A 14034-nucleotide genomic window follows, 5' to 3' on the forward strand; every position below is an offset into this window, starting at 1 on the left:
CTATAAAGCTGGAAACAATTGAGATGGGGCGCCATCTGGCGGTGAAGTATATGTGTCTGCTAGCTTTGAACACATTTAATTTTGTTTCTTTATAACTTCAGAATTTATTGTTCGATTTAAAAAAATTTTGGTATGTCGATAGATAACAAATGACTTAAAAAATATATACCGGAAAAAAACTTGTATCTTCCATGTCAGACTAAGAACCCGATGTCTTTCGATCCTAAATTGATTCATTGAAATCGGATTACTTCTAAGATATTATGATAAAGTCCAATTTTGTTTAACCAGTTCCACTCAGAACCTAGCTAGGTAGCAAATATAATATGTTTTCCATCACTGAATATAACCATTGCCAACGAAAGCGTTTCGGTAGCCGCTTCTTTACCCGCAATGAATTGATTTCAAACCTAATTACCATAGCCGCGTGACAGATCGGCGGAGGCATTAGTTTCCGTGCGGAAATGGAGCTACGCAGCTGGTCGAACGGGGCTCGTCTGCTGCTCCACCTGTCCGCCGCTGGTCACCTGGGCTACGCCGTATACTACGACTACCGATACGCGCAGTTGCCAAAATTGGCGGTGACCCTGCGCCTGGAGCCACCGCTGTGGGGCAAATTCAAGTACATCACCTTTCTGGGTGGCCTGGTGCAGTGTGGTTACTATGCCCTGGCGCTGACCTACGACCTCTTTCGGGTGCGATCTCTGAGGAACCTGCGCGACTACATATTGGCCACCTTTGTCGTCCCGCTGGCCCTCACTGTGAGTCTGACCTTTTGGACACTGTACGCGATCGACCGAAATGCGGTTTATCCGGATCTGCTGGACTTAATCTACCCGAGATGGCTGAACCACGCCACGCACACCTTCGTCGTGGTCTACGCCCTCGCCGAGTTGGGCAGCACTCGCCACAGATATCCGGAACGCAGTCGGGGATTCGCCGGACTGGCCGCCTTCATGGCCGGATACCTGGTGTGGATTCACTACATCTGGTTCAGGACAGGCATCTGGGTGTATCCCTTTCTGGGGGGCATCGACTGGTACCTCCGCGTCCTCTTCTTCGCCTTGATTATGGTTCTCGGATTTGTTTACTATCTGGTTGGCGAGCACGTTAACCGAGTCCTTTGGGTGCGAACCACCGGTGATCACAAGTGGAGTGGCAGCGATTGAAAGCATTTTCCGGCCTTATAATTGGATAGAATATAATTCAATATTTGTATCTCTGTAAGTGAAAATCAGCAATAGTCCCATTTTTACATCTGCATGCTAGGCTTAACATCGATTTTTAACAATGAACTCATTTTAAATTGCATTTTAAGGCGTTAGAAAGACACCCTTACTAATTGTTGTGATGGTCCTGTTTTTATTCTTTATTTTTAAATAAAATATCCCTAAAATTGTCTGTCTTTCTAAAATAGTCTAGCAAGAATTTAAAAACTATTCATAAACATTTTGTACACTGTTTTAGATTCATATTCGACAGTTGTTCTTTAGCAATAAATATCATAAATAAAATTACCAGAGTCTCGGGTCTATAATAAAATAAAAGACAGTCGCCCATCACAATCAAAGTCATCCTATTTATGAAAGTCAGTGGGAAACGGAAATCGAACTGTGCTCCTTATTTTGGTTCACAAAATCTCTGATCATCGAAAAACCAGCTGTAAAAGAGAAGAATCCATCTGAAACCTAACTTATTCATATCACAATTTTTATATTTATTATAGTCACGTGCGGAAATTTCAGCTGTCAGCTGATTTTGGAAAACTCAGCCATTGTTTTACTCAATCCTTTCAGCGGGAGGTTCCGGTTTGGCCAGAACATGATCTCTGCATTCCGAAAAATTCAGGACTTGTGCTAATATCTCGAAAGTGAGCACCAACAGTCTACACTCATTCAAGAAAAAGGGACTGTTTTCTATTGTTTGCTGCAGAGGCAGATGGGTAATAGCCCATCTCCTGTCATCCAGTTCTTTTGAGGTTTTTAAAATCGTGTCGCACTCAAAACAATTCATTTCTTTGTTTTTTTTTACTGCATACATAATTGACAAATAGCTAAATTAATGTTTATATTGAATATAAAATATACCGACTAAGGAGCTGTCATTTTTCGGGCTTAAATTGATTTATTAAAATCGGATAACTTTTAAAACAAGATGATTATTTTTAATATGATATGTTTTTTTTTATAACTGAATATAAGCCATTTCAAACTGCGAACCGCCACTGATTGATTTCAAAGCTGATTACCACAGCCGCATGACAGATCGGCGGAGACATTAGTATCCGTTCGGAAATGGACCGATGCAGCTGGGCGAACGGCGCTCGTCTGCTGTTCCACCTGTTCGCCGCCGTTAACCTGGCCAACGCCGTTCACCATGACTACCGATACGCGCAGTTGCCAGAGTTGGCGGTGACCCTGCGCCTGGAGCCACCGCTGTGGGGCATGTTTAAGTACATAAGCTTTCTGGGTGGCCTGGTGCAGTGTGGTTACTATGCCCTTGCGCTGACCTACGACCTCTGGCGGCTGCCATCCCTGCGGAACCTGCGTGACTACATATTGGCCACCTTTGTCGTCCCACTGGCCCTCACTGCGAGTCTGACCTTTTGGTCGCTTTATGCAATCGATCGAAATGCGATATATCCGGATCTGCTGGACTCAATCTACCCGGAATGGCTGAACCACGTACTGCACTCCTACATCGTGGTCTACGCCCTCGTCGAGTTTGTCAGCACTCGCCATAGATATCCGGATCGCAGTCGGGGATTCGTTGGATTGGCTGCCTTCATGGCCGGATACCTGGTATGGTCTAACTACTTCTGGTTCAGGACCGGCATCTGGGTTTATCCCTTCCTGGGGGACATCGACTGGTATATCCGCGTCCTCTACTTCGCTCTGATCATCGTCGTCGCCTTCGTTTACTATCTAATTGGCGAGCACGTCAACCGAGTTCTTTGGGTGCAAACCACCGGCAATTGAAGGCATTTTCCGGCCTCATAATCATCACCTACAATTGGATAGAATATGGTAGCAAATAGAGTTGCTTTATTATTATTAATATCATAAGTCCATTTAAACATCTTTATGCTAGCCTTAATCTCGCCGCTTAACAAAAAATTATTTATGTTTATATAACAGCATACATAATTGTGAAATTTTTAAAAAAATAATGCAGCTTCAACTTAATAAGGCTTTATCAACACAAATATTTTGAGTAGACGTAATTTAAAATTAAATGAGCGTGAGAAAAATAGGTGGTATTGGAAGGTATTTACAGAAAATTTGGGTGGACTTTGCAATAAGGCTTTGCTTCGTAGTTAATTTAAATTAGTTTGCACTGCTTTGGAATACAGAGAACCCAGTTTATTTAACCAACGCTTTTTGGAAAAGGTTATAAACCTTAAAATCATCTGGAGCTGAACAGAAGCCGGATTGTTGACAAGCTGTTAAATTTCGATTAGCACACGCGAACAGCTGTTGAATTGTTTGATAAATTCTGTGGAACAGCACGTTTGAAGATCATTGGGGCATATCACCGAAGGTCAACGGCAGCCCCTGCTAACAACAAAGGAGACAAAATGTGTTTTAAGGTGGTGCCAAGAAAGTGGAAAGTGTGTGAAAATAATGTAGACATTATTTGTTTAACCGTCATTAAACAGAAATTAGGAATTTCCTTAAAATGTTCTTTAAACACAAATTGAATCGTATTGTGTTTAATGTAATTTTGATCAGATTTGTATTAAGAACAACCAAATTTATACTTTAAGCCTTTTTTATTGGTCTTTGTTCCAGGAAATTCTGTCTTTTCTACGATTTTTTTTAACTGTAACATACTTTTTAACGAATATTTCCTTTCACTCTACACATCATGGTTTTAAATAATTATAAATTCTTTTCTAAATATTAAATTAAATACATGAAATGTAGCAAGCATTAACTTTTTCGTCATGTAATTGCCATATTCTACAGGTTTTTTGTTTAATTGAATTTAATTTTTATTTTAATAACATTTCTCCGTGTCCTATTCCATTCGCGTGCGTTGTGTTACTGCAATTTAGCCTAATTAGTGAATGAATGTATCAATTGGCCGGCAATTGTTTAATTACTTATATCGTGCCGTTAAATTTACAAAAACGCTACACTTATTCAAGTTTGCTACATAAGTTAAGAATATAAAATATACGAATTGGTAATGCGTTATGGGTGCTGCTATTGAATCCAAAACTTGCGTTAAAGTTAATTGAATGGGGTAGAACTTAAAAATTGTTAACTTGATCGTGGATAAGCCACACGTAGGTTCAGAGGTCACGTAGGTCGTACTGTAATAAGACACGTCGCCCCAATATCGTCATCGATAGGCCATGACGTATAATTGAAAATCGATCGTCGACACGTGCGGTTAAGATATTGGCGGCTACGTCAAAGAAACACAAAATCAGCGCTCCTCGTAGAGGCGCATGTCCGGAAGGATCGGTAAAAACTATCCAGACATCACCCATAATTACAGTGACGTGGGCGCCTCAAATATGTGATAATCATGCATGCATTTATATTTCAAATGAATCAATTTCATTTCTTTTTTTCTTTGAAATGTTCCCGATCCCAAAAACCAAGCTGGCATTAAGTTCCCTTTTTTGTCAACGAAATCAATAACAAATCCAATGGGACAAGGAATGCTCTTTTAGCCTTATATTTAAGCTATTAAAATAAATGTTATTAATGACAAATATCTGAGAAATGTTTACCTTAGGCCACAGAGATGTATTAATTCAGTCCTAATTTTAAATTCAAGTTTTAATTTCAATATTAGCAACCATTGGACTGTAGACAGTAGCCAGTCGGTCTTCAATATAAAATCGCCGACGGCAATGGTGACTAACAGTACTTTCTGGCCTGGTCGATATTGTGGCTTCGATAATTATCCGTCCAAGTCGAACCTTCAACTCGCGTGCTGTTGCTGGGCGACGGACAATCGAGAAACCGGTTGGTGACTAATCATCAATCATGCGATGTTGTGAAAAGTGCCACGATCTGGACTGAAACTGCATGGATCTCGATCTGATCGCTCTGTCCAGGGTTTTCTTTTTAACCAGACCGATGACAAAATACCCTAAAATGTAATATTACTATATGCATATATATTTATTACACAAAATTTTATATATAGAGTTTAATAATTTTATATTTTTGTTACATTGTTAAAAGTTTGATTCTAAAGCCCAAACTGTATTTGCTAAAATAATTAAACTATATGTACATATATCCCTAAATAATGTTAGCAAGTCAGCAAATTCCATCAATACAGTAAAGTTTTTTAAAGGGCATTTGTTAGTTTTAAAATCATGTTGTATGTTTTCTTTGTTACACTTATCCATTTCATGCCATCATGGGCGCACGTACATTGCATCGATCTCAACATTTGTGTTTTCATTACAAGCAAAGTTAAATTAATTATTTAGAAAAAATTTAGCTGTACTACATTTTTTTGCTTTAATTTTTTATTAATAATAATACTATTTTTTGTTAGCCCCAATTGCGACGCCTATGCTTGGTAGTTCAACCGCAGCGGGTACAAAATCACACGCTGCCGTCAGCTTGTCTGGCGCGATTTTATTTTAGCTTTTGTTGCTGCCTTTTTTGTATTTTTCTCTAGCGCTATTTGCAGTTAGCTGTTGGCCGTGTAATTGCAGGCAAACAGGCGGCGAAAATGTCGTTTGCCCCTTCACCACCCAACTTATCCCCTTTCTGATGCTCCTAGAGATGTGAGTAAGTTCAAATTTAAACCCATTTCAATGTTTTAGGCAGAAAAAGCTTTTCAAGCCTGTTAAATATAAAATATTTACAAAATGGAAGTATTGTTTGCTTGAATTTTAATAGATAAGTGTTTTAAATTTTGGTTGCCTATTTATGATATTATTTAAAACAATTGGGTCGTTTATAAATAACAACTTAATATTTCACTAGGCAATATACGATTTTTGTAACATCTCTATAATTCACCTCTTAATGTTTGTGTAAATCGTGAGACTTACGTAAAAGCGCAAAGGCGGCAAAATGAAATAAAATTAAATTGTTATAATGGGCGATTCCCATTGCGACATTGAACATCGAGCGGTAGTTTTTCGCTTGCAGTTTCCCTTTTTAAAATACAAAATATCATATGTAATATACATTGTTCAATACGCTTTATACTGTATACAATACATTATTTAAAATGTTTTAAATATGACACATGTACATTTTGTAACAGAACAAAAAAGGTTCATGACTTATAAGACGAAAACGAAAAAATAAATACTATGCCAAGCAAAACTAACAACGATGATAGTATATTAAGCATTTATTATTATAATTGATATAATCATCTATTAGCAAACAATTGTTAAGTTGTTTTTTGAGATTTATAAGACCATGTTGATTGGATAAGCTTATACAAGACAAGCTTATACAAGACAAATAAATGTCGTTAATGATTGGGAAAATATAAAAGTGTAACTATTACCTGTTAGGAACAATGTTGGGTTTCTGCAAAATGAATAAATTATTCTTTTGTTCAAACAGCTGTACTTGCTGCAAATCAGTCTGAAGACTTAACTCAAAGCGAAAGCTATATGGCCATACGGGTGCGAATTGCGTCAAAGATTGTGTGAGAAGCTAATGGACGATCCGAATGCCAAATTCAATTTACGATTTTTCAGTTCGGTCGAGATTTCCTCCTTACTCATTTCGATTTCAATGCAGCTTCCGATTTGGCCTGCCGCCTGCGGTCTACATATGTTTGCCAATTTTTCCGTCCTTCACTTGCCGCATCTTTTCTACAAGTTCTGCCTCTGACAGGCCACACACACTCTACTTCTACCTCTACCCTGGTGCTGGTGTGCACACACGAGTATCTGAGTATCTGAGAAATGCAACAGAACCGTACTGAAAAAAAAGATCAAAAGACAACACTGCATTCGGGCTCTGGGTCTTTTAATAAATGTACATCGGGGTATATCGGGCTAGATGAGACCTCCAGAAAAGATTTTACAAAAACTAAATGTTCATTATAAAAAGCCATTTTAAATTCGAAAATTTCCTTTCTTTTTGGCTACATTTTTTCAAGATGGCTTTGGCTTTTTTTTTTCTAAAGTGTCTAAGTAAATATAAATTCTCAGCTTATTTATAAAAAAAATGTGAAGAAAGTAAGGAAATATGTTTTGGTTGGTTGATGTAAGAATGACCTTTTTTTCTGTTCCAGGGTGTGTTATAATTGGTATAATAAATAGAATCTAGTTGGGGCTGCTTACGTAGCTTGTTGATGTTTTCGTAGCGGACTCTTCGTTGACGTTTGTTTATAATTTGCGTAGCGCTTCGATTTTATTATTTCTGTTGCTTCCTTCTGAAAATAATCATTTTATTTTTGATCGCTCTCGAGTCAGGCCATAAATTATACCACCAAACGGAACATGTGTGCGTGTATTCGTTCCCCAGAAGGTAAATATTACCAACAGAATCTCCATACTTTTGTGCCGGGCAAGTGTCGGTACACATGTTCGTAAATATAAATACTTATGTATCTATCTGGTTAAGATTTGTAATGTGTTTATGTATTCGTTGTTTTTTGGTGTTCAATTGAACAAGTTTAGTTTAACAACAGATTTGTAATGAAATAATAAATAATCTTTATATTATATTTATATAAGCTTAAAAACCTTCCAATCAAGGTCACTGTATTAAGTAAGAAATAAACTATCCGCATGGCAACAGATGTTAACTTGAAAGATAAATCCATTATTTCAGAGACTCACTCTCACTACTTTGCGTTCGTGTATGGTGTCACTTTTCCTATTTCGGTCTTGCTGCAATTAAATCACAAAAATTGTTACAATTTGTCGGAAATTTCGAATGAGCTTTGTCCAATTTCGCCTTTGCACGCGTTCAGTTCATGTATCTTTAAGTGTATCTGTATCTGTATCTACGAATGCGAATTTAGTGCGCACACGAGCACGCACGCGGTGTATGCAAATTGCGGTGGGGCAGGTCGCAAATTAGCAATGTTGCCACTGCTGTTGTTGCAGTGAAAAACTAGCGTTTAGTATATAAATATTTTATTTTCACTCTATCGATGATCCCAGATAAATGTGGTTAATAAGCGAGAAGGACAGATAGCAAAATGTTACTCACTAAGTTAAAGTTAAGGTTCTCATAGTTTTTTGTAATTTTAGAGGGTTTTTGGGTTTATTTAAAATAATTATAATTAATAAATAATATAATTTCTTTTAAGGATTAAATAAAATAAGGAATCAAAATTGTTTTGATAGTTGTTCTCCTAAGGCAGTTCTTTTGAAAATAAATAAATGGTAAATCATAAATTGCAAGCAAAAAGAACAACGACATTTAAATAAATACAAATTTTATTTACATTCAAAATAACTTATAGTTTACCAATTTTTCAAAGTTTCCTAATCTCTTAATCTCTCTTGAGTGCTCACAATGTGAAAAAGAGATTAAGTCGTGCTGTCTCCCTTATTCTCCCCGTACTCAAACTCTCTTAAGCAACTTTACTCTTGATTCCGCGATCACTCAAGAGATCGCAATTGCTCTTAATTTCACAGAGCTCAACAAATCTGTACAAAAACTAAACTAAGTCATATAAAACTTCTTTTCTCTCCTCAACTTTGAAAGACAAAATTCCTTTAAAACATTTTTTGTCTTTTTAAAAAACACCCGACCGAACATATGAAAAGTTCTTTAATATGTTTAATAAACTTTAAAAATTCAATGTGCTATGTTCTCTTGAGTGATATACATGATCACTTTTAGCTGCTCTTTCAGTCACTCACTTTGGGGCTCTCTTTAGTCGTGTGCTACTCAATCTACTCTTAAAAGTTTTTCACCGCTCTTGAGATGTAAGAAGAGAAAATAATTCATTAAAGAGAAGAGCGATGAGAGAGGGAAAAAAAGAGCAATTCAGCTGTGATCTGCCAGCTGATCGCAGCTTCTGCCTCTGCTTCTGCCGACTGCGACTGCGGCAAAGAAGCGTGACGATCAAATTTTTAAATTTTGTTTTGTAAATTTTTTCTTTCCCTCTTTTAAAATTATTTAAATTATACGTTCTTTTGATTCTAAAGTATAAGCAGCAATATCCACGTATAAAAAAATAAAATATTATTCAAAATGTAATTTTTAAACGCAGTTTGAAATAGTAAGACCTTTTCAAACTTTCTTTGGTTAGCTTTTTAAGGCACTCACAAAATTTAAAGTTTGAATTCCACACAAAGCCGACAAAACAAACCGAAAATCCCAAGAGTTATGTTGACAGACAGACATGGCGTATGCGCAATGTGCGCAATGTCCATTCTAACGGCGTCATTTGTTTAGCTTAATTGCCGATAAATAATTGCAGAGCGGAGTTGCAAGCCACCCCAACCTCTGCGTGAAAACAAACTCAACCGAGTGCCGGAAGAAAAGGAAGGAATTTCGCATTCGCAAATCATTTTTCAGGCCCTGGCGACAGCTGTGAAAATAAGCGAAAATAAGAAGCAGGCGTCGGATTTGAAGCGGTGGCAGCAAAACCTTTTAGCCCCGATTCCATCTGTGTCATCTGTGTCATCTGGGGGCCCGTGGTGAAAGTCAACCCCTTGGAAATGCACACAGAAAAATATGACTGTTAAAAACCATACATCTTATTAAAAAGATGTTAATAAATCAGTGCCGCCATATAATCAAAATGATTGATTGAAAAAATATGTTTCTGTACTATTTAATCCTGGAATCCTTCTTAGACTTAATACTCTTACAGCATAAACAAAATTATTTTTTATAATCAATAAGTAATAAGTGTATCTAAATTCTTTTTCTAAGTATTCGATGTGATTTACTGCTTTTATTGAATAAAATACATACCCTGTGTTATATTGACCATGTGAAAAGTAATTCTAATTGGAATATTTTTCGATCATGATCGATATTATATACAATTTTTCTTGACGTGTAGAAACCGGCACTTATGCCATCTCCATGGCCGATCAACCGCAAGTTACAAATGTCAAATGCTGTTTTTGTCAAAGGTCCTTTCAATGCCTCATTGTATGGGCATGGGCAGGGGCAGGGGCATGAGGGGCGTTAACCCTCTGATGGCAAGTCTCGAAGGAAGGTGCGATGACGCAACAGTTCTATTATTCCGGACGAGAACCATCATCACATATCTACGCATTTCTTGGTCTCTGATTTGAAGTGCCTGTGACAGTGACTGACGTTGATGACGCACCGGAGCTGCTAAATTCGCATATGCAAAGGACGGGCAAAGGGTTCCAAAATCCATTCATCACACTCCGCTTTTTGGCCAGCTGCAGACTTTGAAGCCCGGCCATTAGGCATGTCAGTCACATCATAGGTTTTTGTTCGACTGCAGCCCATCAATGGTCAAGCAAAAGGGGTTGCACGCACTTTTTGGAGCTGGAAACTGCAGGGATTCTCATAAATACCACACCAAGTCACCCTCTATTTCTGTTTATTCAAAAGTATAGAATTCTGAACGACATGCGAATCAAACCCAATTTAGCGAAATGTATAAAGCGACAGCGCAAATCAAATTTGGGAATTAGGACTTTAATATGCATCAAAAGGATAAAGGAATTATAATACAATAAAAAAAGTTCTACATTTTTCAGTGCATTGATGATGAAACTAAAATTTGTAATTATTCTATGCTTCAGTTAGTTTTCCCTCCAGATCAGAAACCTAAAGTAGATCCAGTTCCCGAAGTTCTTGAAGCACCGCTTTGACAGGTTTGAAATGATTAAGTGTGAAGAAGTGGAAGCCCCAAATACCCACATTTGCATCCAGGATATGGCGAATAATTCGGACAGTCAGGCTCACAAAATACCGGCTAATCCGATTCGGCTCAGATTTCGTAGTTGAGTTGTGATGACTCCGCAGCTGATTGAGCTCCTCTCGCAACTCGTTCGGCAGATGGACACCCACAATGCGCTCTATTGTGGAGTATGTGCGGAAGGTTTCGTGGGTCATCAGACCCACCACAATTGGAACAGTGATCCCAGCGGCCCTGCAATCCCTCACAAACTGCACAATGGCCTCGGGACGGTAACATATCTGGGTAATAATGCAATCCGCTCCAGCCGCTACCTAAAATAAAAACAAAATTCGCTGAAGCTAAGCATAATAATAATAATTACACATAAAATAATAATTCGGTTTAAAATTTGTTCAATTGGAAATGTATACAACTTTTACTCTACATATTAAAATTTGCTTGTTTTTATTGCTTTTTAAATTATGTTATGTTTGACAAAAAGTAACTCACTTTTGCTTTTAGGAATTTAATATTCCTAGCTGAATCCGGAGGCACGTCGCCCAAGCTAGTGTAACCTTCGGGGTATCCAGGAACGCAGATTGAAATTCTTTCTGGGTTAAATAAAAAGGATATTACAATTTAATAATTAAAGATTACAATCACTCAAATATGGTCAAACAAATTTTTAAATCAATTCAAAGATTTAGAAAACACACATTAATTTGCATCTTGTTTGAAATAAAATTTTAAATTAGTTAAATAGAGTTTTATTTTACCCTAGTTTAAATTTTTAAACTAATAAAGGCAGGAGTAACGTGCCTTTGCAATAACGAGCGTTGCTAAACTAGTTGTTGATTTAATTAGTCACGTTTGTTATAAACACAAGCTTGTGCTGAACTTAACCTTTTGTTTACGATTAACTGGGTCATTTGTATATATACGAAATGAAGCGCCGCTCGTTAGGCGTTCGTTGGCGGAATAAGCGACAATCAAATATATTATTATTAATTAATTGAATTAAAAGTAAGCTTACCACCCCGCTGGCGCCGCGATTGCTCGACCATGGGTTGAGCAATTCGGAACTCCTGGCCCTCGTGCACCTGATCCCCGCGAACGGCCAGCAGGCTGCTGAAGTTGAGGGCCAGGAACTGGTCGAGTCGCTTCCTTTGCAGTCGATAGGCGGACAGGTGGGGCAGCACGGGAATGTGGGTGGCCAGGTGCTTGGCCAGCTGAAGGCTCTCCACCTGGCCGACGGGCTCCACATCCCAGTACCGCTGGCCCAGCCACACAACGCTCACGAAAGTGGGCAGCAGCGGTAGGAATTGGTTGAAGTCCAGGCAGGTGGGTTTGCCTCCTGGTTCGCTGGCCGTCACCTCGATGCCGTAGAAGATTCGCCTTTGGGCCGTCCGCTGGGCCACTAGGGGTCCAATTCGTTGCTCTTCCATTGTGGAAGCATTCTGGCCGGGGGCAAAGGTCACGCAGGGTATGTACGATGTGTACGACGGACCACCAGCGGACTCTTGAATCGCATGCATCGATTTAAACACTCACGCGCTGGTAGATCAACGAAAACTGTCGGCTGCTGTTGTTTGCCCGCCAGGTTATCAACGATCGACGATCTATCTCAACAAACAGATGAGATGAGATTTCTCAACAAGAAGAGAACAGCTTGATACGTTTAGGGGATACCCTACCATGGGAATACCCTTTTCTGTTCAATTTATCAAAATAAATGCTTTTAACCCGGATCGACTTATATATATTTTAATACCAATATTGTTTTAAATTTTTTGTATTTTATTTTTATAAAGATAAATAATATTTGCAATATATTATGTATTTCATTACAGTTCATTAAAGCTGCGAAGTAATCGTGAAGTCTTAAGGTTTATTTTAATACAACTAAAAAACTCAATTTATTTTAACATGCACATTTGTCACACAGTTTCAATATTTTCTATAATAGCTTACAGTTTAGTTCTGACTATATGTTATAAAACCTTTGTTATGGCTACAAGCAATTCTGTTCAGACTGACCTAAAAAACGTTAAAACAAAATATATATGGAAGAGCCCAATTTGTATATGTATATGTTAAGTCTATTCTATAACAAATAAAATAAAGGAATGTGTCTCCATTTTTTCCAACTCAAAGAAAATATATTCTGGCAATATAGTTTTCAACCAAAAAAATAATGCAATACAATTTGTACAAATGTGAACAAAAGAGGACAGTTGTTGTCTAAATTTCTCTGTGTTTCCCACTATAATTGCTTTTATTCTTCATCCACTGAGTTCGGACAAGGAGGTGCGTGGGAATCGTGGCTGGATCCGTTCAACCCTTTTCAGATTCCCCTGTGAAAGTGGACTCTAAATTGAGGCAATCGGTCTCAACGCCATCCAATTAAAGATTTCATGCAGCTGCACTGGATGGAGACCTTCAAATGTTTCCGTCGAATGGGATCGTATGGGATGGGATCGTTTGGGATGGGACCTAAAATTAGTTCGGTCTGTAAACATGTGTGTGGGTGCACCACGGAACCTGTTCTTAGTTTTGTTGGAAGGCCGTTCTATATTTAAATCTCCGGCGCAGCAGGAACAGAAAACTGTTTTAGGGGAAAATCGTTCCGTTTTTGTCCATAATACTTAGGACACACATATAAATGTGACGGAAAAAATATGTTGGAAATAATTTTATACTGGGGAAGTAAAAGACTGGAATAACTTAAAATTACCAAGCGCAGCGACAAGTATTTTAGAATTGATGGAATAATAAATCAACAAAAGGTCTGAAAGACATAAAACACAAATAGGCATGACAAGTCAAATGTGTTTGAAATGGTTACGTTCGGGTACTTAAAAAAGAAATAAAATATTATAAGATAAGAAATTAGAGGAAATCAGTTTAGCATGATTATATATGGGTAAGGTTTAAATATAATATATTTTAACTAAGGATAAACATTTAATAAGGTACACATCAATGGTTCTTTTTATTTAAAAAATAGTTTTGTTCTTTATTTCATAAATATACACTTTTAGCTAAGTTTTGTTAAAGGTTCAACTTTTAAACTGAAGATATTTCCTTTTTACAAGTTTAAAAGAAAAATGGGTTGGGTTCCATTCGCGTTCATAATCAAAATTTTCGTTGCTTCAGTGAGAAGCGAATGGACCGAAAGCAATACGGTTAAGATCCTTAGTAGCTACAAAGGTCCTTAAGAAAAGACTTCAATCAAGG

The 14034-nt window shown here is 37.7% G+C and overlaps 3 protein-coding genes across 4 annotated transcripts; 2 read left to right on the forward strand and 1 right to left on the reverse strand.

The window, feature by feature from the left end:
• Window positions 1–455: 455 nt before the first annotated feature.
• On the forward strand, window positions 456–1565 carry LOC108150147 (androgen-induced gene 1 protein-like). Its single transcript, XM_017278114.2, has one exon. It carries the CDS (start codon window positions 465–467, stop codon window positions 1167–1169), a length of 705 nt encoding a protein of 234 aa, XP_017133603.1. The 5' UTR covers window positions 456–464; the 3' UTR covers window positions 1170–1565.
• Window positions 1566–2285: 720 nt separating this feature from the next.
• LOC108150160 (androgen-induced gene 1 protein) lies at window positions 2286–3252 on the forward strand. The gene has a single exon (XM_017278130.2). It carries the CDS (start codon window positions 2295–2297, stop codon window positions 2976–2978), a length of 684 nt encoding a protein of 227 aa, XP_017133619.1. The 5' UTR covers window positions 2286–2294; the 3' UTR covers window positions 2979–3252.
• A 7324-nt stretch (window positions 3253–10576) lies between these two features.
• On the reverse strand, window positions 10577–12415 carry LOC108150115 (5,10-methylenetetrahydrofolate reductase). 2 transcript variants are annotated; one of them, XM_017278080.2, is made up of 4 exons: window positions 11831–12415; window positions 11308–11408; window positions 10818–11129; window positions 10577–10762 (listed from the first exon to the last, which is right to left on the reverse strand). In XM_017278080.2, exons 1-4 carry the CDS (start codon window positions 12330–12332, stop codon window positions 10700–10702), a joined length of 978 nt encoding a protein of 325 aa, XP_017133569.1. In that variant the 5' UTR covers window positions 12333–12415; the 3' UTR covers window positions 10577–10699. The 2 variants fall into 2 exon arrangements, with proteins under 2 accessions (XP_017133569.1, XP_017133568.1); XM_017278079.2 differs by having other exon boundaries at window positions 10577–11129; window positions 11831–12413.
• Window positions 12416–14034: the final 1619 nt, after the last annotated feature.

Source organism: Drosophila elegans, unplaced genomic scaffold, assembly GCF_018152505.1.
Source record: "Drosophila elegans isolate 14027-0461.03 unplaced genomic scaffold, ASM1815250v1 contig_208, whole genome shotgun sequence".
In the NCBI taxonomy this organism is placed as follows: domain Eukaryota; kingdom Metazoa; phylum Arthropoda; class Insecta; order Diptera; family Drosophilidae; genus Drosophila; species Drosophila elegans.

What these genes read in the sequence shown, in the direction of transcription:
- LOC108150147 (XM_017278114.2), top strand. Translation starts at nt 465, where the DNA reads ATGGAGCTACGCAGCTGGTCGAACGGGGCTCGTCTGCTGCTCCACCTG.
- LOC108150115 (XM_017278079.2), bottom strand. Translation starts at nt 12,332, where the DNA reads ATGCATGCGATTCAAGAGTCCGCTGGTGGTCCGTCGTACACATCGTAC. An exon ending in ATCGCGGCGCCAGCGGGGTG is followed by an intron (nt 11,409 to 11,830) that starts GTAAGCTTACTT and finishes TATTTAACCCAG; the next exon opens with AAAGAATTTCAATCTGCGTT. An exon ending in TTAAATTCCTAAAAGCAAAA is followed by an intron (nt 11,130 to 11,307) that starts GTGAGTTACTTT and finishes TTTTTATTTTAG; the next exon opens with GTAGCGGCTGGAGCGGATTG.
- LOC108150160 (XM_017278130.2), top strand. Translation starts at nt 2,295, where the DNA reads ATGGACCGATGCAGCTGGGCGAACGGCGCTCGTCTGCTGTTCCACCTG.